Source organism: Colletes latitarsis, chromosome 10, assembly GCF_051014445.1.
Source record: "Colletes latitarsis isolate SP2378_abdomen chromosome 10, iyColLati1, whole genome shotgun sequence".
Lineage (NCBI taxonomy): Eukaryota > Metazoa > Arthropoda > Insecta > Hymenoptera > Colletidae > Colletes > Colletes latitarsis.
The window spans coordinates 20,890,711-20,918,498 of record NC_135143.1 but is presented as its reverse complement, the minus strand read 5'-3'; the positions used below and the strand labels follow the sequence as shown (position 1 = coordinate 20,918,498).

Below are 27,788 nucleotides of genomic sequence, written 5' to 3'. Positions count from 1 at the left end.
ATTGAAACATTTTATTTTCTTTTAAACTGACCTTTCACTTGCATATAATGGAGATAATCGTAAATTACAACATAATTTCGGTTTTTCCTCTTTCCATATATTAATATAAATTTTCTTCACTTTCAAAGATGCTCTTACATTCGAATATTGTAAACCTTTTTAGAAAATACAGAGTTTGCATTGATCGTAAAGATCTTTTTATAATTTGAATATAATGCAAATTACTGTAAAATTTCTCTAGAATATTAACATAATCTCCACTGTTCGAATAACTGTGTCGTATAAATATTAATTTCTCTTAAGTGTGACATGATGTAAAAGAAGTTTGAGAACACTGTGCTATAGTACATGTGCCATTAAAGTTTGGCACATTTTTCATTGAACACCTTGTATACACCAATGGCATAAATCGAACGAACGTCGAACAAAACAGTTGAGCACGGACGTCCACAACTCCCTTCCGGTTGGGTTGCGGTTAGCAATTGCGATCGAAAATCCCGTTTCGAGAATCTTACGAATATTTCTTACGAATATAATTACGTTAATAGGCGATAGAATATTAACGTGGTTAGCAGAAGATGAAACCAACGAGAAAAATACAAAATAAACTAAACTTCATTTAATTTTTATTTCTCTTTCTATTTAAATATATTCCATTTATAACTAAAACGTTTTTGGTTTCCTTTTTAATTAGTTTGTTTGACATATGACCTTACATTGCTTGTCTTTTAGTTTACGTTAGACAAAACGATGATTGTCTCTGTGTATTTTTGTAATGCTCGTCCAACGAGACTATCAGTCAAGTTAAATATTAAATAAAAATAATTTATTAGTTTGTTTTGCATATAGCGGTATACGAACATAATCACTTCAGTACGGTTTCATTGTCTTATCGTTTTATGTGATTTTAAATGATTTCGAAAATTTTTAAATTATTTGTAAAAATTTACTTTAATATTCGAAACAAATACAGCCCCCCCCTCTCCTCCTAATCTTTTCCTTAATCCGTACCTGGATATACGCGTGCGTGACACTCTTGGCAACGTGATCGTCGCCGGATGACGATCGAAATACACTGCTTTCGCGATCTATCGAACGTCGAATTCGCCAAGGTGAACTTTCCCCATAGGTATTTCTGTTGCATTGTGAAATAAACACACGACACGATCGATTGTACTGATCGCAATGTATTGATGCTATCTAAATTCACATATTCACAATATAGATACAATTTGTTTCATTAAAATTCGACATAATTACATACAATATAAACAATTGTCGACCTTGAGATTCGAAAAATAAATTGATTTCTCCTAAAAATTAGCTGCGGCCTATAAGTACGGGTTTTGGTATTTTTTTCATTTTTCATTTTATTCATGCAATTTTTACGGCTCGATTCGTATCGTTATCATTTGTTTTGTGCGTTGTGCAAGAATGCTCAACATTGTCGCCCGATTCGATTTGTCCGGAGTAGTATTTCCTCGATTTGGCACGGCTCTCGAACTTAATACGATCTTATTTACGAACTTATTGCGACCGTACTCGATGCTAAAGTTAGGCAAACTTTATAGACTAACAACGAATAAAGATTTTGGATTCATTTGTGAACTTAATTTTCGTTTACGTTTCATTCGTAAATTGGAATCCATTAACACATTGATTGCCATGGGCGTCACCAGTGACTGACGATTCCTTAAAATGGTTACACTAAGGAAACCCTACTACTTATAAACATTTAAAAAATTCAAACAAAATTGTTATTTATATTTCAATTGCTTCAGGAATGTTTTATTCATTCAAAAATCGTCGAAACTTTCATATTTATATTTCTATTTATTATTTCCAAGAGTGGGATTTTCGAATTCCTGGGTGAAAATTAGTATCATGAACGAACTTGTAATTTTTATACGTTATTCGTGTATGAAATTTACCCAACTGTGGTCGAGACTGATTTCCAGACAAAAACGTCGACGAAACGAAGCCATACGTATCGTATCGCAGTCAGTGTCCCGTGAAACGCGACTTCGTGCGACAACGGGGGACACACGTTACTAATATGTATATCTATATGTATATGTATTTATATGTATGTACATTGATTCGCGTTCGCAGAAAATGGTCCGTATCGTGTTTTTCTGCGTTATCGTGGTTAAACGTGATTAAAAATACAAAATCGTTTGGTACAAAATGTACAGACTCCATCGGTTTCTTCCTTAATTTACATTCAAACGTCTCACATTTGGTAGTCGTAAAAGTATTCGTCGTCATACCGTATACGTACGCGTATATGTATACATACGATTCGTTTGGAACGTTTCAGTCAACTATAGGAAGACTTTGTCCGTTTTAAGTACAACCGACGATATATTAGCCCAGCCAAACAGTTCGTGCGGTTCTTAACATGTAAATTTACCGCTTCTGGTATTTCGTTATCATGTCATATTTGCATGAAGTTTTATAGGTTTCTGCCTCGAAGTTTCTTAAAACTTCGCATTCTAATTAGCTCTTGATATAAAAGTATGTATTCGGTAACTTTTCGTTAATTACAGATATATAAAATTGTTAAATACGACTATTTTGCGTATAATTTTATCAGCATTACTAAAAACTGTTCTTTCCTAATTAAATACTTTATAAATAACTGCTCTTCTACATCGATTAATAAATAGTAAAAAGAGTCGACCTAAAAAAATTACTGTCTGTAATGCAAAGATATCTCCTTATACCCTTAAAAAATATTCAACCCGATTTAACAATAGTTTTACCAAAAATAGAAATAATCACCGAAATCCACACGAACTTTTTGGCCAATCCAATGTGCAACGGTTGTCACGTCCGCGAAAATATTGAATATGCAGACTGGACGTTTCTCGCGTCGTTTAAATATTCTATTTTCTGTACCGGCTTATATCGTTCTCTATCCGTATCGAACGATTCGATCCATCACAGTTTCGAGTTTAGGACGGAAACGGGTTATTCCATGGATTATGCCGAGCTTAAAAGTTCTCTGCAACAATGATTATTAGACAGGTATTATTCTGAAAATCAGCCCACTACTCCTAGTCCAAACCCCATTCGCAAACCTCTCGGCATTATTATTAATCGATCGATATCGAGTATAGTGGCAAATAGCGTGGTATGTACAGTACATGCGAAAGCATCGTCGCGAGAGAAGCGTGCGTTTTTTATTATTAAGATATGGAACGAAAATTCCATTGACGTTGTGTCACGTCGAAATACTTACGTCGAAAGTTCTCTTCCCAGTAAACCAGTCCCGACTAATCCTGTTCGCGATCGACTTCTATTTAGTTGAGCTCTTCTCTCTGCTGCAAAAGTAAAGAGAAACGTTTACGTTCGTTCACATTCGGTGCTGAACGTTTGTACATTAGCTTGATAATATAATTCCTGTTAATCCTCCAGTTGTAAACAAATAAAAAATAAAAAAAAAAAAACTAATAAGAAAATAAATCGCATTTTTATTCGCCCCGAATGAGAAAAGAATAACGCAGTTTGTTCATAAGTGTCACACAACGAGACAGAGTTGCAACAGTTATCAAGAGGGTCATTCGGATTATGAAAATTCTGTTGTATTGTATTTTTAGAGGTTCTATTAAGATTAACCACTAAGGCGATCGCTCTCGATTGTCATACACGATTCATTTTTCACAGTTATGGAACAGATTTCACAACACTTATGAACAATTCTCTGTAATTGACGAACGTCGTGAGCATCGATCGATCGGGATAACCATAACGTTGTTCCGTCGGCCGTTTCAGCGAAAAGTAGTTGCGTTGATCAACAGTGCACAAAATTCTCTTTATTAATCTCTAAACATTACGTTATTTACAACGAATACGATTTACAAGCGATCGATACAAATTTACAAACTTTCTCGTATTAAAGCGGCAGATTCGATCGTTGACATAATCTATCTGTATAAAGAGGTAGACGGGTGATAACACAGCCCTCAGTTTTATTCGTAAAAAATTAACGCTTAAAATTGTGTTTAGAGGTAAATCAGTCTGTATTGGTCGGTCGTGTCAAACGATCGTTCGAGAAAAATAAAATTAATATCAAGAAATAAAAAAAAAAAAAAGTAATAATAAAAAAAGATAGTAACAGCACACGTTAATATTAAAACGACCGATTATACTGGAATTTCAAGAACAAATAGCGCGTCGCGTTTCATCGTCGGGGTAAAACGCAGTAAAAAAGAAAAGCTAATATCACGGATGACGCTCGGAATCAAATGGCGTCGGTAGCCATGTTGAGCAAATTTTAATCAAAGCAACGATTAATGATTACGACTAAAATATCCATTTTAATCGTAACATTAACGTCGTTGATCTAACTATCCGCTCGAATCGTAATCGTCGCTTTGATTAAAATTTGCTCAACACTCTGTTCGTGGTATAACACACATAACAGAGTAAGTGATTATCTCAATCATCATAATTAAAGATTTTCGGGTTCGACTTCCAAAATTTCCACATATTTTTCTCTCGTTTCTTTCTTTTCGGAGGCGTGGGCCCGTTTCCTCGACTGGTAGCGATCGCCGTGTCGTCATCGTGTTCTCGTTTGGCCAACGACGCCGCGTTCCCGAGAGACGCGCGACGGATTTCCGCGTCGTTTGGTGCGTCGTGCGCGAGAACGACAATCTTATCGTCGGCCGACCGATCGAAAACCATTTTCGTGGGACCGGTATAGTCTACGTGCGCCGTTACGGTATCGATCTCGATATGCGTTTCTGGCGAATTCACTGGCAATCTGTTCTTAGATAATCGTACCGACGCGTCGTTCTGTTTCGATATATCGTCGAAGTTTCTCGTTCGAATTAACGATCTCAACGGCGAGGAAATGTTCCTGCCGATTCGCGTCGACGCAGAGGCGTTGCTCGAGCGTCGAACAGGAAACAAGACGGTTTCGCTCGACGAGCTGGCCAAGTAATTGTACCATTCCCGGGACATCGGGCTATGAGTGGATTTCGAGTGTCTCAGTCTGCGAGTTTGAACAGCACGGCGCACGATACTGTTGCTCTTATGTTTCTTGCTCACTATCACCCGTCTCGGTTTCGCCGGCGTCAACTTCATCGCCTCGCCCACCAAAATCGTCTTGTACAAAGACGGCGACCTCGTATTCGCTCGCACATTCGACCTCAGCGAGGCACGAAATACCGCGAACCTTTTCAGCTCGTCCATGACGGATTTGTACGACGACGCGACGGACTCGTCGTCGACGCGCATGCCGACCACCTGGAGAAAGTGTCGCACGGAATCGTCCGACGTGAGGCCGGCGACTCTCCGCGCTTCTGACGCAGCAGCCGGGCTTCGAGGTATCGTCAAGAGAACATCTCTCTTGGGAGTTTCCTCGAACGCCGGGCGAACGTCGAAACGGGTTTTCTTCATCGTGGCCTCGTGTCTCAGTTGCTTAAACGAGTCGAATCTAGAGTGAGATTTCCGTGGCGCTCTCTTGACCCGCTCGAGCAACACACGCTCATAGAGTTCTTGATGCTCCGTTGGTGTCGTGTAACACGTGGAATTGTCGTCGGCGTTCCCACGAACCGTTTCCGTTAACGGCGAAACAGGCGAAAAGGTCGCGACATTCTTAAGCCGTTGCTTGGCAAATTCTTTCAATTCGGGCGTTTTAATAAGCAACCTTCGTTGACGCATATTCTCCTTCCTCGCAGCTCTTGTCGTAGCGTACGTAGTCCTATAGAACTTACCACCAGCGGCGCGTGCTTGACGCTTGCGTCGTTGATCCGGTCGACTGAACGCGGAACCAGTTTGTAGCGCCTCCATTAAGCTGTCCATAACGCCTTCCTGCGTTTCGTGCGCGTTCATGTCGACCAGAGCGCGTTTACGGGCTGCCCGTGCCGCTTTCTCGACTTCCGCTTTTTCGCGTGCCTCCCTCGCTCTTCTCTGCTTCTCCTCGCCCTCCCGCAATTTTATTATCTCTCGTTGCGCGTGCTGCAATAAACAGAAAACACCATTGAAGACTGGTCTCCGTTGTTCGATTCAATTACCCGCGATCAGCACTTACCATGAAATCGTCTTTGAACGTTTTTATGTCGCCGAAGAACTCCTCTATCGTGTACTTTTGCTTGTCGAAGGAGAAGAATTCCGATATCTCGGTGTACAGGCTGTCCATGTTCTTGAACATATTTTGCAAAACTTCGTAAGATTCACGGGCTTTCTTCGCAAACGGCTATAATCATGACACGATTAAGGAAAACAACGGTTCACGTGACACGTAATTAATTTTTTGCGTGATAAACGATTGTCGTTCTTTGACTATCGTCGACGAGTGTAGTAATAACGAATATGGAAAGGATACACCCATAACTCCGACAAACATATCCTCGTCGGATTGGGGAACTTTGGCATTTGACAGATCCTGCTCAAGATTTCGGATGTTTGTTTCCATTTGACGCAACGTTCTCTGAACATTCTCCAACGACACTCGACTCGCTCTGTCCACGTGTGCCAGCTCTTCCGGGAAGTTCAAACACTCTGGGAATTTGTGTTCTATCGTGTCCACCAGGTAGTGCATAAGAGTCTGCTTGTTGTCGATATCTTTCGTACTGGTCAACTGGAAAGCAGAACGAAAGGATATCTGGAGACTCGGACAAAAATTTCAAATTAAGGGCTGAATAAGAGTACGGCGTGATCGAAGAGCGTGTGGTTTCTAGCTATTTATTAACAATGAGCTTTGTAAAGCTTCCTATATCACTCAATTATTAAGATTCCAAATTAGAGAGACTCCTTCAACTTCGAATTAAACGGTACACTAACCTTCGTTAGAAAACTGATCTCGAATCCAAATGCCTGTCCGTTCTTCGACCCAGAATTCATATAGTTGCCGAGTAACAAAATCAATTCTAGAATTCTAGCGAACGTTTTGCTGCCCTTCACCTCCTCGCAGGCTGCGGTGCCCGCCACTATGTCCGGCTTCACGTCTTGTACCAATTCTTCGTATCGTAGCATGAAACTCAACGACCTCAGTCTTGGCAGTAGCCTCTTAATGGTCGATATCTGTTGAATCATGAATGCACGATAATCAACTAAGTCGTGCAAGCTCTTTGCTAACGAGTCGTACATCGAAAACTACTCACGGTAACGCAAAACTGTTCAGCTTCCGTCAAATCGTCGAACTGGTCCTTGTAAAGCTGCAACTTCGACAGCAGATCGGGTGGTGGTAAATATTGTATCAGTCCCTGCAATATATTATCCGATATGACGGGTCCTTCGCACTTCAGCAAACAGGATTTCACCTGTTCGAAGGACATATGCTTCAGAGTACCGCTGAGGAGTATAAGTATATTCTGTGCGGCTTTGCCGTCAAGAACTTTCAGGTCCTTCGCTTTCTTCGATGGAGCTGACCTGCGCAAACGCAAAGCGTATCGTTGATTATCTTACAACATTGCGTAACGGCGGATAAAATTGATGGTTTAAATCCGTACTTGTCCACGACGTCGTCGATTTTCTTCCCGCTCGGTTTCGATGCGAACTTCTGAGCCAGACCGTCCAGGATATCAGGACTCGCCAACCTATCTTCTTGCACTTTCGTCCAAAACGATTTTTCGGTAAGCTTGTGTGGCAGAATCTGCAACGCATCGCTCACAATAAAGAGCTAAGCTAGCACTAATTCGTATCAAATATTTGGTGTAAAAGGGTGAGGGTGTATTTGGTGATTAAAGAAAGACGAATCAATTGCTCACCGCCTTCCAATTCGCTCTCTTCAATGGAGCTTCCACTTCCCACTTCTTCTTGGGTTTTAGGCCCAAAGGTAGCGGTTGAGGGCCACCTAATACGGAGAATCCCGACATCATTGGTGGCGGAGCGGGGCCCAAACCCATTCCAGGCATCGGTGGTGGGGCGGGACCACGTGCGCCGGGCATAGGTGGTGGTGGAGGTGGTGGTGGCCCCGTCGAACCCATCGCGGGTGGACGCGGCGGGCCCATTCCGAAGGGTAGCGGCGGTGGTGGCGGTGGTGGAGGCCCTGATCCCCCCATGTTCGGAAGTGGGGGTGGTGGAGGCGGCGGTGGGCCTCCCATTCCGGGCGGAGCTGGACACGTGCCAACTTTCTGTGCATAAACAATAGTTCTTACCTTCTTTAAGCACATGATATAACTTAAAAGCCAAATGTGGCTTGGTTTACGATTATATCTAACATAGATAAAAGAAAGCTTGCGTTACAATAAGCGGGTGAGCATGATCGACCGTACGATCAAATATTGTTAAATATACTCACCCCACTACCGCCGCCAGGCTGAATCACTCCTTGTTCCAACTCCCTGATCTTGTTCTCTGCATGCTGAAGTTTCGCTTCGGCTTCCTGTCTACTGGCTATCGCTTTTTCTAATTTCTGTGACATTTCGACCAACCGCCTCTCTTCTTCTGCCCTTGACTTTTCGACCAACGTGTCTATCAGCGGTTGGACATCGATTTGAAACCGTTTGGTCGCGCTAAAATCCGGGTCACAGCCTGAACGGTGCAGCACTATTTGCGACACACACTCCTCGATCAATTTGTAATACGCAGGCCTATCGATGAAAAAGATCAATGAGGGTAAAGCTGAATATCCAGTGAGGCGCATTCTTTTCGAGTATCTTTAGGATCTTCCTACCTCACCAAGGCGTCGTCTCTGACGAACAACAGATGTTGAATTATGGACAAAAAATACGGTTCGGCCGACGTTTCCATCACCATATTTTTAATCACTTCGAAACAATCGTTTACATCGTCCAGTTCTAATCGGACGTGATCGAACCTCTGCACGAATTCTTCGTAATCTTCCTCCTTGTGGTCGCTGAAGATCTTCAGATGCCTAGCCAGATCCTCCGATTCGTCCTTCTCGAGCATCTCCAGAATATCGGCCAGGCCTACTCGCATAATTTCGTTCCGCAGATGCAATCTGAAATCCAACTCTTCGGCCGAGGAGATGATGGAGTTTATCAGTTGAAGGCACTCCACCTGTAGCGACACGGCATGTGTTTAGCGAACAGAAAGATCGATGCTCCAACGTTGATTAACGCAGCGTCGAACAAACGTACCCTTAAGTTTTCATTCTTCTTATTCATCAGTCCCTGAACAATCGGCAGAAACCTCTCCCTTCCTTTGAATTCACCGTTCATGGTAATGGCGTACAACACCTTTTTATGACTGTCGCTCGATATAAGACAAACCGCACCGAGCAATTTCACAGCCTCGGACATGACGGACGGTTTCGTCGGTTCTAGCGACCTTGCCACGATCGTCAGGGCTTCGTGGTGGGCCAACATCTCCTTTATACCGACGGTGTTGTTCATGATAGCCTTCAAGCATCGGATGCATTCGTACTGTATACGCTCGTAACGATTGTCGCTGTCGAACGATACAAAAACTCGGCTTTAACGTCGCTAAAATTATTGCAGTTTACGAGGTAAATTAAACGTCGTTTCGTATACAGGGCGATTATAGAGTCTGAGATAAGATGTAGTACTTTTCTAATCGAATATATAACAAATTGATTCGAGAAAAAATTGAATCTCACGACGGAGATTACTTTTTGACAGATCCGTGTCTGGTTCAGCTATTTCCATGGATGTACTACGGCTGGTGTAGCTTTCCTTATTGTAGCAATGAAGCAATAACTTACAACAATATCTTTTTATCATTATTTAGAATTTAAAATGAATCATCGTGTAATATCATTTAACACGCAGCCCAGGTTTTCTTTCGCACGTTTCTCTTCTTTTTCCTTGCACTTTACTGTCGAGACATGCTACACTATCTTTATGTTTTTCCTGCGAACGTGTAATAATTATATTCAATTGTCTGAACTAGGTCCGTTCACAAGAGGGGTCCCTCGCGGCGTTTAATTCTCTCATTACCGTTGTTGCTTATTAGAGACAGGGATAATTTAGTATTTGAAAACGCAGGTCAACAAGCCCAGAGCTAGCCTGGTCATGGGACATAGGACCACAAAGGGTTAAATGGAATAATATTTTCCCTTTACATAGATCAAAATATGAAAGTATTAAGGTATAGCCACTAAAAACGTAATACTTTACGCATACTGCACGCCAAAATAAAAAATTACACCACGGAAAGATAGTTTCCATTACGGGATTCAACTTTCTTCTGTATCGACTTTTTGTATCTAAGCATTTTGAAACAAGCTACAGCTTATGTCAGCTTTTAGAATCACCATGTATTGTACGTCGGAACAACGCACAGGCATCATGCAAGGAATCGACGAACGGAAAACTATGCGTTCTGCTATTTGTCGCTAATTACCGAAGCGTTAATCGGGACTCGTAACTCTCTCGCTGAGAAAGATCAATCCTTGACGTAAAAACAATCTTCGTGGGATATCGGCGTGCCACGCCTATGGGGGTTTGTTACTCGATACGTGTGCGTGCTCGCACGCACAAACACACGTATACATATCGACACACGCACACACACACATATACGCGTGCACACGCACGCAAAATACTCGGTCGTTCCTTCTCTTGCGTACATTGTACCGAAAGCTAAGAGCGAAAATAAAAAAAGAAACGGTGCAAGAAAATTCTATCGCTAACAAAAAAACTAAAGCAAATAGTATTTTTACGTGAATTACCTATCGTAATATATGAAGGCACTGTAATAGAACAACAGGACGATTAGAGATTCTTCGTCGAACGATATCGGATACCGACGCTATGGCGTAACGCAACGATTCGCCGTATTCTAGTATACTTACTTCCGATAGCACTCGTTCAGCGTCGCTAAAACCTGTTTCAGTCCCTTCGTTCCGAATTCTTGTACCCAACTTAGAGGATTGTTGGTCAACGCTATTCTCAACGACTCGACGCAATTGTAGATTTTGTTGACGCTCAGGTCTGGTTGCGCTAAATATTGTATATAATCTGCCGGTTTGTCGAACTTCGACCTATTCTCCTGTATGCTGCCCTTATAATGGAGAACCAACATCTCTTTCTTCTTCGTTTCCGACTGCTGCCGCAACGGTTCCTTCTTCTCCTCGGTCAGATTCATGTTGGCCTAAACAACGAAGAACGCTGGTTAATTAAGCTTCTGGTTAACGCGCGAAACGCCTAGCTAGTTTTGTTTTCACTTTACACTCGGCCGTGTAAATACAGAAAATGTGATTGGTAACAATCGATTCTGCTCACCAACATTTCCTCGAATCTATCGTTCACCGTTTCCTCATCCATCCTCTCGATGATGGAACGTTGTTGTTCGATCTCGTTGAAGTCATCGCCGGAATGGGGCCGGGGAATCGTGTGGTTTCCCGAACCACTTCTGACCCCACCTCCACGCCCGGACTTTTTTGGTCGGCCGAACCATGTGTCCAGCTGAAACACGACCATGAAAATCAATCGAAACGCGTACATTCTACGACAACCAGGGAGCCAAATCGTGGCCCCTGGCACCATTCTCTGCGACTTGCAAAATTGACCCGTTAACTCGTTTCAAAATTTGTCAGACAATGCGAATTCATTCTTCAAATCTGGACTTAAAAAGTTACCAGAGCGTTGGAAAGAGGACGTAAACGATGTACATATATACCTATTCTATAGAATTTATTCTATTATGATATAAATAGCTACAGTAGAATTCCAATTATCCAGCACACAGTTATCCGGAATGTCCGAATAACCGGCATATTGACCCCGACTATTCTTCGGTAAATGTTACGGATTATATCTCACACAAACATAGAAGCTGCATGCATCCAGCAGTGACCTCGATACTAAGCAGTTGACGAATAAAGCGAAGGAATTTTATTTTTTATTAATAAATTGTATTATCACATTACCCATAGTTGTGTTTATTAAAAATCAAAGACAAATTTTTAACAAAAATCGACAGGGAAATAGGTGTAGAAATTTTACGGCGAAATTAAAAAATTTTAAATCATTCTGAAAAAATTATTTTTGATTGAGGGGGTCAATTACAATCATTGTTTGTGAATACATATACCCTCGAGATCCTGTGCAGTTTCGAGAAAAAAATTCTTTACTAAATTCTTTTCTAAATTCATGTGTAGGTATAGTCTAATTATCCGACATATTTGATTTTCCGGCATTATCCCAATCCCGAATATGCCGCATAATCGGAATTTTACTGTATATTGTTTTTATTCCCTTTGTGAGCAATAGATACTATGTATTTTATTACTTTTATTCGATATTCTTATAAATACTTGCAAAATAAGTCCGCGAAGTGAAAGTCCGGTATCTGAATGAAGTTTATCGTCGTAATAAAGTAGAAAACACTCAAACCAATGATTGAAATTTGATGAGCATATCATTCATAGTTTACGAGGCACTTAATATTTAAGTTCCAGCTCAAGTATAAACAGTTTCCAAATAAAATGTGCCTACTAAACCAAAATTATTGACTGGAGTGTCCCATGCTCTGTCAATATGAAAAACCTTACTGAAGTCAGACTTTCACTCGAGGAACTTTTCTTATTAGTAAATTCCATCTTAATCGGGCAATCGGATAGTACTAAATAGAAACGTACATATTTGAATTGGCGTAAAAGTAAAAAAAACGAATTAAGTATTACAATATACATATACTGTTATATGTAATTTGAAATTCAAGAAGACTCCCTCAATGTTTCCCGTAAGCTAATATAAGCGGTTACATTTCCATGCATCTGACTCAGCACACTTTTGAAAAGGATCTTTATTCTATTTCTCAAATTTCGTTTTACTAACACATATACAATACTTGTTTGCTACTTTTGCGTCAAATTGTGTTAACGACACCTATCTGTCGCATACTTCCCGACTGCTTGAACGATTCTAACTATCACTAGAAGGGCATAACGAGTTACGCACTAATTTCTTCGTTATTGACGCGTGTCCACACCATTGAAATTTGATAGTTATGAAAGTGATAGTGTAAGTTCATATTTGTGGGCACAAAAAACATTTTTATTAAAACAGGTAAATACCACACTAGCTTAATTTATTTTACTTCGAATTCATAGGATAGAATTTCATGTGCCGAATTCAAATATAAAGTGTTCATTTCAAACCAGGATGGTATGCATTGCTTTTGCTTCTATACTGCTTAAATATCTGATAAATTTACTTATTAGCGATCACCAATTATCGCTTATCAATGTATTTTCACACGACTGAAATGTGAAACATTTTATATCTCGATACCGAGACAAACAGACGTAATGATAATATTCATAATGAATGACTCTCGCGCGTACTTTAAGATAATAGATAAAACGTTCCATGAAATGACACGCCCGTCTTCAAGCAAAATTTCGAAACGCCGACTTACTTTTCGGTTCGTCACCCCTTGCTAACCCCTTAATGCTCCGATTTTTCTAGATCGTCTCGCGGAACTAAGAACGCGCGTCGCGTTGCTCAACAAACCGTGCAAAGTACCGTACGAAATCGCTCGCGAACGTCAGAGATAGACAAAATTTAATTCGAATAGCAGTTAATCGATAATACCAACGTATAGCAATTTATTAAACAAAAAAACAGTTGGAGATCCTTTACGCAAAAATCGCCAAAACTAAAAAATTAACACTTATCTAGATCCTCTTAATATTATCTTTAACTTATGATATCATACAGTTAGTATACGCACGGTGTTTAAACGCAGCATGACGCAAAGTGAAATATTTCCCCGATTGGATGGCAATACTGTTACAACGCAATAAAATACACTACGTTCTACAATTGAAATTTTTATTTATTCTATATTCCTTATTTGAAATTTTTGATCGCATACGAGAATTTTGCACCGTCTCTGATGGACGTAGAACAGCTACTCTTACCCAATCTGTGATCATAGGTTGGACCGTTCGAACTAACGGACTAAAACGATATCCTGCCGCCGGTAACAAGAAACGTGCGAATCACCGAACAGTGTTACGCAAACTCGCAACTACCCCTGATGTCCAGTCGATTTCTGACACCTCCATCGATCGCGACCACCGTATTTTTCACTCGCGCGTTCGGACCAACCGTGTTTTCGTTCCGATTCGTGTCCGACGTTGGCGGGAAATTCTTTGCGCGACCGCGACGAATTTCACAACGACGAAAAGATAAGCCTTAAAAATCACAGGTGCGAAAAACGACTCGGTTTCGTCATGTGTCGCAACCCGTCGACGTCCACCGATAACTTCGTGGATTTCTTTCCTTCGATAATCGAATCTAAGGTACTTGTAGAGCAAATACCGCCCGTTTTCTCGATAACGACCGTCGAGCAGTCGTCGCGATGCACGTAAGATTAAGGTAACGGAATCACCAGCGAGCGAGTCATCGAACGGACCAAAAGAAGGGAAGATCGAGATCGCGGAGGCCCGAGCGAAGAGTGGAGGGACGCGCATGCGCAGTCACCGATTCTACCCACGTCCGGTTAGATGGCTCGCCGACCATGGATCGTAGTACAGATCGTAGACAGTTGCGCCTTTCGATGTTCATCGACGGAACGGGAAACCGTTTTCTGCACACCGGGCGCTTATCGCGAACGTCTTTGCTTGACAACTTTAACTGCGATTAGTGATGGCCGTTTAGAATCTGTGGCTCGATCCTTTGCGGTTCTATGTCGAGCTGGGCGCGTCATCGCATTTCATTAAAGTTCAACTCGACATAGAATTTTTTTATTAGTATTATTCTTCGATATTTCTGTTTCTAGACAATCTATGTATGTATACATATGTATATTTTTTTGTGAATCCTCTCTTTAAACTTTGCTACTTTGAAAGGTCTTCCACTTGAAGTAACAATGTAATAGAAATAGATCTGATCTTATCTCGATCATATTGTACATATAGAGAAGATAGATGCAACTGTTTTGATTTGAATAATGTTCAAAGCAATTCGATACAGTTTTGAGACCACATCACGCAGTCTTGGTTGTGATTCCATTTCTCTTTGTCCATAACTGACTATTCCAAAAATAGGGGCACCATTTCGAATACGTTTCGTTGACAGTTGCTGCGTCAACGCAACTATTCCATCTAGAGAGATACAATACGAAGCATCGTGAGTCACGGTCCACATTTTACGCATCAGAATCCATCTGATTGTATCATACTCGCAAATAGTACAAGGCTTCGACGATTTGTCTGAAATCGGTAACTATAACGCGAGATTTGGTAAACTTTTTCCAAGCAAGACCGCGTAATAAATATTTTAGATTTCGCGGGCCAACGAGTAACATCGAAGATCGTATGCATTTGTATGTAAAAAAGAAAATCACAATTACAGAATTTTTGTATCGAAAAAGTACAGAATATAGTTTATATTTGTAATTCGTACAAATATAATTTTGGAGATATTAATCTGTCACATGGGAAATAATTTTCGAATAACTACGTCTTGTTATAGACTAGTACAAGAATATTATGATAAATACTACGTGTACGATATGATGGAATGTTGCTTGCTTACACAGTCTGTGGTTTTGAAGGACACACCGTTAGGCTACAGTACAAGTGTATAGCAAAATGTCAACAACTAAGAAAGACATGGAAGACAGAACGAGGAAAGTTTGTTGCAATAGACGAAAATAAAAATCGAAATGCAACATCTATATGAAACCATCCAACACCCTACATCCTCCATGAAATTAAACAACTTCTATCTACGCTATTTTCTATGTTTAAAAATAACTCACTTTCATAAGTTTATTTGTTCAGTCTTCAGGGTTAAGAATGCTTCATATAAAGCGTTACTGCAATGTTTCTACAATGCTTCTCGCTAAACACGCGTCATTAAATATTACTCAGTACTTTTAATAAATTTTCACGCGGCGCATCGCTGATCTGTTTCGGTAATCTTTGGCACACAGCCACGAGAAGGTTCGCCACCACTGATGCAAAACAATATTCTGTCCGACCATTAAACATAGATGGGCAAACTTTCATCTATATACAAATTTCGAATAACGAATAAAACATAAATAATTATTTATGCGTTACTCGTCGAATAAAAAGAAAATGTTACACTCTGGTTTCACTGATTATCTATTTTCTGAATTAAATGTTGCCTGTCTCTGCTGCTAAAGCACAATTTCACGGATCCAAAATCGCATAATTCCACTGTTAAGCATCGCGAACGAACGCAAGTTCCAGGTTTTTCTTATTTTGTAACTATTGTTCGACATTGGTGATATCCCCAAACCGCGCGCCTTTTTTACCTGCCTTCTCTCCGCCATCTCACCAAGTCGCTCGATCGACACACTGCAGTTATATTTTTCGAAAAGCTAGAAGCAAAGGACTGCGTTTATTCTCAATTTTTGGTAGAATGCAGAGAGAATGACACAAGCGAGAAAAAAAGTTGCACGCACGGATGAGATCACTCGAGCGAACGGTTGATGATGTAACCGACCACGACCGGTACTCGCATGCTTTCGTTTTGTATCCGTTTCTTCCATTTTTTATTCCCTTCATCAGAGCGCACAGTGGGTTAGAATTCCTTCGTAGCGCGACAAAATTAATTGTCCGGCGTCAGTGAGAACTGTAGGAAAATATTTTACAAATAATTTCTTTCATATTTTTTGTATCGTATGTAATTGTTTTCTTCCTTCGTTTACTTAAATCGGCGACTCTTTATCAATCATGTGCTGTAAAGCCGACTGCACCATACATACCGCGAATATTTACCGACAAACGTAATCAATTTTTGTTGTTCAAAGTTTTTAAAATAATTACTTTAATCATTACAACTATTTAATGCAAATTTCGTTCAATTTTAAATATTTTACAATATACTTAATTATATAATCTTTTAATTGATGAATTACCAAAAGGAAAATTTTCGAGCCTTTATGTATACGTTACACAGAATTGGTAGCGTTTTACTTGGAATATATGGACAATTATTTGTATCGCATTACGAACGAACATTTAACGACCTCGTCGATTTGAATGACTTTGAAGTATATTGGAGGGGGAAGGTCACTAAGTATCCTCAACCTATCAATAAGTATTATTCCCATACACTTTTAAAGTTGCAAGTATTAGAAGATAAGAGAATAATAATACGTTATTATAATTTATTTTGAATTCACGTGTGAGTTCGTTTATTTGTCGTTATTGTACTGAACACAGCATGAAATTCTTTAACATTCTTTAAAATCATTTAAATTGATGGGGTTGTGGTTAACGCTAATAATTATTGTTAATGTTAAATAATGTCCAAGAGTGTTCTAAACGAATATTATTAATCCGAGTTATTATTTCAATGCCTACTATGAAAAGCGCAAGGTTCCCGATTATGACATACTAATCATGAATCGGAACGCACCTAACGCTTTGCATACATGGATTTAGTACTATAATTTAGGTTTCTAATACTCACACTGGGAACTAGAAATGACCGACAATTACTTTTTCCTCCGGGACATCAGTATTTACCTTCTTCCTCCAACATACTTCTAGACCGTTGATATCAGTGAGGTCGTTAATACGGTAAATAATTATCAACATTGCACCCACTTGTACTACAAGAACAGATTTTCTCCTTAAACTTTGACATCTACGCTATAATACGTTACACTGTAAATTATGATCAACATCTACACAATTTTCCGAACAGAAGAATAAAACAATAACCATGTCTGAAATATTTATATTCGTTAATGTATCGCTATGGCAGTTAAAGTAAACAAAAGACGAAACAATTAGATATGATACAAAAATATTCAAATTACTTACTGAATATTTTCCCATGCGAAACTCTCGCTGAACGGAGACAATTATTTCTGTCGCGCTACGAATGAATTCTGTTCCACTATGGAACGTTAGATAAAAAAAAAAAAAAAGAAATGTGCGCAAGCGTTATGCTCTTCCGTCGTTCACGCCTCGTTTAGAAATTTAGAATAGCGTGAAAGAGAAAAAGAGAAAAACGGAAGACCGGTTTTCGACCAACAAATTCTCTGAAAACTTTACGAAATGTTCGATTTCAAATCGACAAGTTGTACCGTTGGACCCTGTATTAGCAGTTACAGTGGATTCGTAAAATTATTGGCTCACGCAGTGATAGAAGTTTGAAGGGTAAAAGAAATAATAAGAGAGCTTTTTACGCTTTTTATTCCAACATAATGTTTCAACCATGGACTTACAATACAATAAAAAAAAAACAATATTATCGCTTATAATTATATAAAAATGAAAAGAAACGATTCCGTGCATCATTTTACGTCACAAAATTATTAGCACACGTTACAAAAATTAATAAATTTAACAATGTTAATATTTTTTAGGATACCCTTTTCGTTTTATCACTTTGTTATAATTATTATAACGTCTTACATTGAGTCTAAACAACAGCAAATAAAAGAAAAGAATATCGGAATAGGCTAATTAAATTGTTTTTCGTAGACTATATTAGATGTGCCAATAATTTTGTGACGTCAACCAATACACGGAATCGTTTCGTTTGATATTTTTACAACTACATACTTTTCATAGTATTGTAAGTTCATCGTTCAAACATATATTTAAAATTAAAAGTGTAACATAATTTTTTATTATTTCTTCCCCCTTCGTATTCCCACCGCTTCTTGCGTGTGCCAATAATTTTGCGGCTCGCTATAGCTGCAATTCGCATTTAGCGTTCGAATTCCATCGACTCGGGATACGCAGAAACGCACAGAGCGCAAGTTGAAATGTTAAAGCCATTGATGTTCATCGCGTTAAATTGTCACGACCCTGGTGGCTCGTTACCTTGTCCTAATAATTTGTACGTCGTGCATCGCGGTTTCGCGTTCGTAATCTTTTCTGTACGTGGAACGATTTACCTTGAGCAATTCGTCGTGACTCATGCCGAATAGAGTGCCTATCTTTGATTACCGTGTTTGAGAACTTCGTCGATTTTTGCCGTTCCAAACGGCGCGAACGAAAATTTGCTTTGGACGACGATACGCGACCCACGTAAACCGAGCCATTGCCAGGCCAATGCAATTGAAACCTTCTAGTAGCAACAGCTTTTTTTTCTGTTATCGCGCTATTCCGGACAGAAGCGATAAATGTACCACAGGAAACACGACACACGAGTACGTGCTGTGCGCGTATCGCTGTCGGGCAGCATTTACGTTTAATACGTTTAACGCATTAACACGTTTAATTTCGCACGATGTAAACACTGCTTCTTTCCCGCCTATTCGATAGCACCATAACATCGTCGTGTCGATATTCTACGTCTTCTCGATCATTTTAATAATTTGCACAGGAGCGAAATCGTTACGAAATCTATTTAGCATACTCTTGCGTCATCGCAACGTAGATCCAACACGTATCGTCTTCCCAATTGTCTACCTGCTTGTCGGTGAATTTTATGCAAATTGATATAACGAACTCGAGCACCATCAGACGAAAAAAGACACCGTATCTCGACGAACAGGAAAATCAGAAATACTGCCAATTTTACCCCCTATCGGTTAGATATCTTTTTTCCTCTGTGCACCCCTATAAATTATAATTTTGTACCAAAACCTTGAATACTTACAAAACCAGCAGACGATTTGTCTTTTCTATTGGCCATAGTTTAATCTTCCCCGACCGTTACCTTCGAGTATGCATTTTTTTTCCTGCCACAGATAAAGAGAACCTCTTTCAGTTTTCTTTAGTTTCAGATAACAGATTACGCATCTTTTAAAAAATATATATATATATATATATTTATACATATAAATTCAACCAACAGGATTCTTTGCAAACTTGAACAATATCAGTCTGGATAATATAGTAAAAATTGGGGCATTCTAAATTCGTAAGAAATCAAACAGGTGGTTCCAAGTGAAATCTTTCTACCACTGTAAGCGTATTAAAATAATCATTACAACTTTGATGCCATAACTTGAAGAACGTAAGCTATGAGCTAACAACTAATTTTGTTTTGTATATACCTCAAACGATGGAACAGAAGTCCTGAAAATGCATTAGAAAAAGAATATCTGGCAATTCTGTAGTGATAACAGAGTAAAGTATCGTTGTAATAAAATTAAAATGAGACTGTTTCCATTGTTTCTATCGTTACAAAAAACATTAACAAACCAAACCATAGGGAAGTAAACATTGGATATTAAGAAGCACAGTCACAAATAGAAGAGAGAAAAGTTAAACGTTTGGTATTTATTTCACAATCTATCGTGCAGCTATCATACTTACTTGATTCAACTGAAAATTTTTTTCGTCAAAACACACTTTCAGTGACCGTAGATTCAGCGTTGTTTACGTTCGTTCGTAGATCGAATTAGATCAACCGGCAACGTGCATCAACGGTTTGCCATGGATCGAATAAAGCGTACTTGCACTTTCCCGTACGAAGTAAAATGACCTTTCCAGAGAAAAATATTAATTTCATCCGTTATGACAATGAAACACCTGCCAATACGAGGCAACCTCCTGAAGACAAAAACTGCCAAGTTATTAAATGAAATTCCTTCCTTGCTAAGATAAACAGATCAATTCACGGAAGGTACACCAATAACGATTAATACACACCTGAACGATAAAACCGTCGCATCGGTTAATATTGGTCAAAAGAATGGTACTCGTATTAGAACCAGTAACACGCGAAACGCTACGAGAGAAACAACAGCGCCAACGAGAGACGAAACGCGAATGTCATTCCCTCGATATAAGTTTCCACGTCGGTATTACAGATATTTTTGATCATTTGTAACCGTTTTCTTCAGATTAAAAAACAATTTAAAAAATTTTCAACGAATTGTAAACAAAATCATAAATTTAATATAATGATAGGAATAATTCCAGAAGCTTTGTTAGGGGCTGGAGGGGGCGAATTATCTAAAAATATATTTATAGACCTTCTTTTGCACGATGTGTTTGTTTATTATTATTTTTATTCGATAAACGATAAATATATTTTTTTAAAGATTTTATAACTTTTGGACGAGTAGACAATTGCCCTTTTGTTGGATTCACCTCTGTATAATAGAGACATCAACAACAAAAGTTGATAGTATATGTCAGTGTAATGATTATAAATCATTTGGGAATTCATTGTTTTTTTGTATAACTGTACTTCCTATATAAGGCAGCCTCAACCACGTGTGTCAACAATGTTATGAAAGATATGAATTCAAACACGAATTTCTATGAGGTTGGTATTTCCCCCACCCACCATCTTACAGTTTACTACAACAGGTCGTTAGATATTCCGCGGAAATTGAAGTGATAAGACTTGTCTGGGGTTTCGAGATTAACATATCTATACCTGTTAACAATTAATAGCTTCTAATCGCTATTACTGCTTTCCTTTATTCTTTATCGATGTCTTCATTTAACATCAATACATTTTCGATTAGATTGCGAAAATACTTACATCGTTTCCGCGCTTTTTTCAGTTCTTTGTTCGGTATTAATCGGTGTTACGTTTATGCGAAAATTAAATCACAATTTTTTAAGTTATATCGAGTTCGATTGTTATTAAATTATAATAGAGTTGCATTTATTTCAACGAATATGTTTAAAAACTTGTTTTTTTCCGTTATACGTCATTAATCGAAATTCGAGTGCGAGTGTTGCGCCACGGCAGTTGACGACCAATTCGAACGGAACAGCACGAAGATTGGTAAAATCTTTTACTTTATTAAAACAAAGATTACATATAGATGTATATTTTCATTTATTTTTTCTCAAATTGTCTGGTCGTAAACACAACACGTAGTGTCAAATTAAACAACAATTTTCTTTTATCTCGATTTATCTAACGTTTGGAAATGGCGTTGTTTGATGTTCGTGAAAGATTGGTATGATTCATGTATTATTATATTTCGTTTTTAGATGGAAGTTCGAATACCTGTAGAAATTGTGTAAATGCGTACGACCATGCAATTTTGATTCTTCCAACCAATATTTTGCATATTTTATTTGAACGACATACCACCCAAATAGTTTAAAGTAAAATGATACGTACGTGATAAATAATACTCTGTTATTCCATTGAGATCCTATTACAAAGTTTAAAAATGTCATCTAGCTTTTCATCCGCACAACTAGAAGCGTACCGTAAAGGAGAAGGGGTAGTTTGCACGAAAACTTTCCCCTCGTTCGGCACCAATCCATGTCACCTGATATTATGTACAGTAAGTACTATGTATGTACAATAAGTACCTTAGTCGAGACACAACTGTTTAGATGTACAATTTAAAGAAATATTTTTGAACGTTTGATTTTTACCAACAATATAAAAACTGAACAAGAATGTTTATACAATGCAAAACATTTATTGGAAACATTATTTAAAGTTAAATCAGTTTTGTACATTCAAAGTAGAGTTATTTTCCTTGACCGCATTAAAAAGTTTTGTAATAACAACACGACTCTATGGAATTCGCGCTTCAGGATATCGTTGGGCACAAAGTGACACGGAAATATTTATCTTTCTCGAAATTTTTTACCAAAAAGGGTTTCTGTAACTTAAAAGACAATTCGATTAGATACAGTGGAACGTACATTTCAAAAGAAAAGAAAAGAACAAAACTTGTAAAACTTAAAACTACATTCTTACGTTATAAGCGAAAAAGTACAACTGTTGGACCATGACGTAACGCACTGCACGGTTTCACCGATGTTTGATATACACTATGCAATTTGAAAGTGCCGTGCCAATTTATCAATTTTACAATTACTACAGAGATTAAAAAATAACGCGATCGATCTTTTTTTTTTTTTTTTTTTTATCACTTTTATAATCTTTTCTGTTCTCTCTCTCTCTTTTTTTCTTTATTTTTTTTGCAAAAATGACGTAGTGCTATATCGCGGAAGCGAAAAATAAATTTTCTTTCGCATCCAATTACAAAATATATGAAGTCATTCATTCACCAGAGTCGCTCTATGTACAAGCTAAATGTACATACGATTTTATTAATATGTACTGCGATAAAAAGTAACCACTTACACTGTATACTAAAGGCCATGTCGTCGTATATTTTAAATCGCCGTTCGCGCTCACGCTATTTGTTGAAAAAATCTTTGCGATCTTTTTCGTATATTACGATCACGAAGTAGGTACACAAATAGTTTACCCAACAACGATAGTGTATTAAAATTGCGCACGAATTAGTCTCTAATTTTAAGATCAGACGAGATAGATAAGACGAACTCGTTGCAGTCGCGCGTCTCTGATGTTGATGTTAATTACATTGATTGATACAATTTTTTGCTATTTAATACGTTAATCGTTATATAAAAACGTTGCAATATTTTTTGCCCTCAACGTAGAAATCTATACAATTACTGTTATTACATTTCTCGGGCCTTCAGTTTGGCTCGAAAAAAATAATGCTAACGAATAAACGATGCGTTCCTTAAATGTAATCTTACTTGCACGAAGATGACGTAATGTCTAATATAATTCTTTTCTTTAGGAAAAACGTTGATTTTTTAACAATTGTTTACGATAATATACTGTTATTTTCAAAAGTAATGAATGAAGTTAAAAGCCTACACATCCTATATTGTCTAGCTTTTCATGAGTTCGAACACTAAGTAAGCCAATCTATCGGTGAAAACTTTCATCGTCGAATGCGTAATATAAAAAACGACAAAAATGGCAAATGAATGAGACGCGTATACAGCTGCGACGTTTCATTTCACGTCTTTTCCGTATAAAGATGTATCATCGACTAACGATTAATACTAATCACGTAACGTTCAAAACACGTTCGAACAATTCTTTACTATATACCTTCGAGATCGCAAGATACGACGCTAACGCGCGGAGAAATTGGATCACGAACGACTATAGATCGTTCATATTTTAACGATAGTGCTAAACTTACATCTTAATATCATGCAAACGCAACTAGAAACGTATTTTACAAAATAAACACAAGAAAAAGCTACGAACAAGGATCGTAGGAAGATAGGATGTGTAGTTTACATGACGGATATAATCGAATATCAGTTTTACACAGTAGACTCGCAGTTCGAGAGAAGTTAAAACATTTGTAATAAATGTTGTATAGCATGTCGAGGTTAAACATATTGTCTCGAGTATAAATCAAAAGCTACCGACATACAACATTACTACACTTAAAATAAAGACAAAATGCATAGATCTACTCTGTGAAACAAGGACATCAATCATGCTAAAATATGCTCGTATGTAAGAAATATTCGATTAATATTAATAATGTAGCAATATTAAAATATCTGCGATTCTCCGCCTTCGGCATTTGTTTCTCACTCGTAACAAAAATTAAATTTTGTGAAACACTACGACGGAAAACATCTAACAACGACCAACTATCGGGAAGGGTTGGCATCAGTTAGTAGAAGCTCTAAGGTTGTGTACCTCTCGCTTTTCAAATGAGATAATCGATTTAAATGCTGATTGAGCGTATTTGTAGCCACGGGTTGACAAGGCGCGACACAAGGCGGCGTTTCACCAGTTATTTCGATGATGTTTGTTACGAAAGATGACCATTCCGCAGACAGCGCATCATCTGTAGGGTACAGGCTTTCCGCTTTTTCCAACATCGAAGCTATTACCGATACACCAAACTAAACAAAAAAATGTTTAGTTAATGTAATAAGGTTATTTAAAATCGAAGCACCGAATAACTAGATTTTAAACAAACCTTGTTCGTGAGGGCAAAGGCTAAACTGTTGCTCTTGATCGACTGACCAGCGGAGTCGGATAGCGATCGAGCTAATCGAAGTATCGTATTGAAGTCTTGCACGGTAGCAAACCATCGTTGAAATTCCGAGTAAAAGGTCACTAGTAAATGAGAATCCCTACGACCTATTACAGCTAACCCTCGAAATATCGCTTTCCACAATTCTTCTAATTGAATACGGTCTTCTGCTAAGTTTATGTATGGCAAGAACCTCAATAACAACATCTGCGACACGGAGAAAGAATAATAGAATAATCGAAAATTCGTTAATTATTCAAATTCACTTACTTTTCCCTTTCGGATGCTTAACATGCTCGTTATTTTATCATCTTGTATCAACTGAAGCAAAGACAAGAACACCATATTTATTAATTCTGAGCGGCTACTCTTTTTAACAGAACTTGCTTCGTTTTCCCCTTCCTGACTTTGTTGTTCGCTAAGCAGAGCCAGTGGATTGTGCAAATCCTCGAGTTTTAATTGGAGTACGTATAACTGAAAATATTATTTTGTTGTTAAACAACAAGACACTCGAGTTCTATATTTCGCTAATTAGATAGGTAAGAAGCAATATAAGTACCCTTTCAATTTCAAGCAGTAATTGCCTTGTTCTTTTTGTATCTTTTTGTTGCATTTGCGTGACCGATTGTGGATCGCTGTTTGGCACAACATCCATATCGATAACCTTACGCGGTGCTATTACACTGGCAAACTGCACTTTTCCCAAAGAATTTTCAAATTGCATTGGTACATACAGTGACCTAGTAAGGACAGGATGATTTGACTGTTCTCGATCCCTGAAAATCACAATTCTTTAGTCAAATTCGCCAAGTGAAATATATAAGGACAAAAGAAAGAGTACCTTGAATCTCTATGATAGCCGTTATTATTATTGTTGTTGGGATGTTTTGCAATTTGTTTGTTCTTTTTATCGCAGGAAACGATATAATAGTAGTCGTCAACATATGGTTCGTTCGTATTTAATTGTAATAATTGAATATTGATTAACCATTGCTTTTCCCGACTACTCATAAGACCAGCATATTCGTCACATTCTCCTGAATTAATTACTCCATTTATTCCTTGAGAATGATAATAATGGTATTGCCGCTGAAAATTTCGATCGTGCATACGATGATGTTGATTATTTTTAAAAAATGGTTGATTTCCTTGCTGATCACCATGATAAAAAGGCCTATTTTGGATTCTTTGATTTCCAGAATGAGGAAAAGAATGCTGTTGGTGTTGCTGATGACTGGACTGATTACTAGAAAAAGAAGGTACCATTCCATGTTCCGGTCGTAAGAACAGAGGAGGCCCTAAACTCGAATGCGGAGGTTGCTGTAAAAAGTGATGTATTTTAACTAAGATATCCGTTTTGATAATTATTAGGCTTGTGTTGTACGATGAAACTTACAGGAAAATTATTGCAAAACGGACCATGAATTGGCTGTATCTGGGGAGCATGTGGCGGTAACATTAAATGCGCCGCTACGGGGTACCTCAGTACATTTCCAGATTGATCTATGGGAACAATAGCTTTGATCTTATGGGTAAACTAAAAGCGAGTTTACACTTGCTTTATTTAAATTGATGTTAAAATTTTTCCACTACAGTATATACTTACTAGATAATAATCTAGGGTGTTGTAAAAGTGGCGGAAATCTTATATCTGGCGGTAAAACAACAGGATGCGTAGGTGGTATATTCAACCCTGGTGGAAAACGCGATGGGGTGGATAAACAGTTGAAAAGAAACGATCCATCAAATTGCTGTTGCTGTTGCTGTTGTTGTTGTAGCAACTGACCAGGTTTCGCCAAGCCTGGAGGTGGTCTATTCGCGATAAGACCTTTTTCTAATTCTTTGACCGTTCTAACATTTGTTAAAGGCGATGGTAATGTCAATGGTGGTCTGGGTTTTGGAAGGGACAAATTAGATGGACTGTCCCATACTCCAGGACGGGGAACAATTCCTTCCTTCTCATCCAGCACAAGGTGTGATAAATTATCTTCGATATCTGTATTGACTCCATTCTATAGACACCATTATTAAAATTTAGATACTTTTTCATTACACATACCTTATCAGTGATAAAGCAATAGAAATATTTTATTTACTTTTTTGGTTGAAGTACTCTGGTTATGAGGACGACTGGATTCTGTAATTTCTGCGAGCTTTTCATGGTCTTTTTCCCAATCGCCAATAGTGGCTTCAGAACCAAATGTTTCATCATTTAGAGCGTCGTACTCTTCCTCTTCTCCAACATCCTCCTCTTCTAATGGGCAATCTAGTCCATCTTCTAAACCGCTATGCTATAGAAGTCATAGAAAATAGAAGAAAAAGGAACAAACATTATTAAAATATCGACTTTATAATAAAGTCATGATGGTTACAAAACGATTTTTTCAAACGACTATCCAAAATATTTAGAAACGATAAAAGTGCGTGAGCGCTGTAAACTATTCGACGACAGTTTATTTCGCAAATTTTAGCAATGATGATACGCTCGATTAAAACTAAAGAAAAGCACGAAGTATGGGTGAAAAAAATGAAGATGATAATAATTAGCATGAAGGTAGTAGTGTTAATGACCTTTCGGAGAAACGAGAGATCGGTGAGGTTATGCGACGTACCTCCATGACCGCTCGAGGCAGTAGTGCGTAGTGTGTATTTTGGAAACAATATACAAAGAATGGGTGGACAAACGTTATATATGGGCAACCCAATAAATAGATTTTAGTCTTACGGCCTGAATAATCGGTTATTTGTTATCGAACGAATACGCGAACAGTTTTAATTCTTTGTGGTCCGTTAAACCGCGACGCGGCTGTTTATCGAAAACGAATACGAGCTCGTAGCTTTCGTTGCACCGTTTCCCACCTTTTCCGTAAAAAAACCTTAAAATCAACGTTACGTTCGTTAAGAACGAGCTTACTTACATCAAGTGTTGCATCGAAACCGAAAAAGAAGTCTGCCATTTGTCGAAATTAAATGTGCAAAATGACATGTTCTGACCAAACGTCAAGCGATACGAAAAGCATCAGCTGTCATGGCGGTCATACCGTAAATCCACAACCACGTTGTAGGTGTCGCGCGTGTTCCCAACAAAGCAGCGAAAATGCTTTCGTATTTTTTAAAACTCGATGATCATCCGATGTTTATAA

At 38.4% G+C, this 27,788-nt stretch overlaps 2 protein-coding genes across 5 annotated transcripts; both read right to left on the bottom strand.

Annotated features, from left to right (window-relative positions):
- Window positions 1-1,166: 1,166 nt before the first annotated feature.
- On the bottom strand, window positions 1,167-20,601 carry Dia (diaphanous related formin 1). 4 transcript variants are annotated; one of them, XM_076773865.1, is made up of 19 exons: window positions 20,483-20,601; window positions 20,147-20,383; window positions 19,885-19,941; window positions 19,485-19,566; window positions 11,160-11,342; window positions 10,730-11,028; window positions 10,607-10,627; window positions 9,054-9,363; window positions 8,627-8,973; window positions 8,252-8,543; window positions 7,719-8,084; window positions 7,461-7,603; window positions 7,113-7,380; window positions 6,793-7,032; window positions 6,335-6,589; window positions 6,041-6,205; window positions 5,724-5,967; window positions 3,245-3,326; window positions 1,167-3,007 (listed from the first exon to the last, which is right to left on the bottom strand). In XM_076773865.1, exons 4-19 carry the CDS (start codon window positions 19,518-19,520, stop codon window positions 2,986-2,988), a joined length of 3,273 nt encoding a protein of 1,090 aa, XP_076629980.1. In that variant the 5' UTR covers window positions 19,521-19,566; window positions 19,885-19,941; window positions 20,147-20,383; window positions 20,483-20,601; the 3' UTR covers window positions 1,167-2,985. The 4 variants fall into 4 exon arrangements, with proteins under 4 accessions (XP_076629980.1, XP_076629979.1, XP_076629982.1 ...); XM_076773864.1 differs by lacking the exon at window positions 19,885-19,941; XM_076773867.1 differs by lacking the exons at window positions 10,607-10,627; window positions 19,885-19,941.
- A 2,014-nt stretch (window positions 20,602-22,615) lies between these two features.
- On the bottom strand, window positions 22,616-27,664 carry Patr-1 (Protein associated with topo II related - 1). Its single transcript, XM_076774873.1, has 9 exons — window positions 27,564-27,664; window positions 26,742-26,936; window positions 26,252-26,657; window positions 26,042-26,148; window positions 25,487-25,965; window positions 25,205-25,421; window positions 24,916-25,119; window positions 24,589-24,852; window positions 22,616-24,511 (listed from the first exon to the last, which is right to left on the bottom strand). Exons 1-9 carry the CDS (start codon window positions 27,600-27,602, stop codon window positions 24,254-24,256), a joined length of 2,169 nt encoding a protein of 722 aa, XP_076630988.1. The 5' UTR covers window positions 27,603-27,664; the 3' UTR covers window positions 22,616-24,253.
- Between the last annotated feature and the right edge of the window lie 124 nt (window positions 27,665-27,788).

Excerpts from the sequence above, each read along its gene's own strand:
- Dia (XM_076773865.1), bottom strand. The coding sequence starts at position 19,520 with ATGGCCAATAGAAAAGACAAATCGTCTGCTGGTTTT. Across the intron at positions 10,628-10,729 it reads CTGAACGAGTGCTATCGGAA|TGCCTTCATATATTACGATA; the intron begins GTAAGTATACTA and ends GTTCTATTACAG. Across the intron at positions 3,008-3,244 it reads CTGGGAAGAGAACTTTCGAC|AGAACTTTTAAGCTCGGCAT; the intron begins GTAAGTATTTCG and ends TCATTGTTGCAG.
- Patr-1 (XM_076774873.1), bottom strand. The coding sequence starts at position 27,602 with ATGGCAGACTTCTTTTTCGGTTTCGATGCAACACTTGAT. Across the intron at positions 26,658-26,741 it reads AGAGTACTTCAACCAAAAAA|AATGGAGTCAATACAGATAT; the intron begins GTAAATAAAATA and ends TGGTGTCTATAG. Across the intron at positions 25,120-25,204 it reads TACTGCTTGAAATTGAAAGG|TTATACGTACTCCAATTAAA; the intron begins GTACTTATATTG and ends TAATATTTTCAG.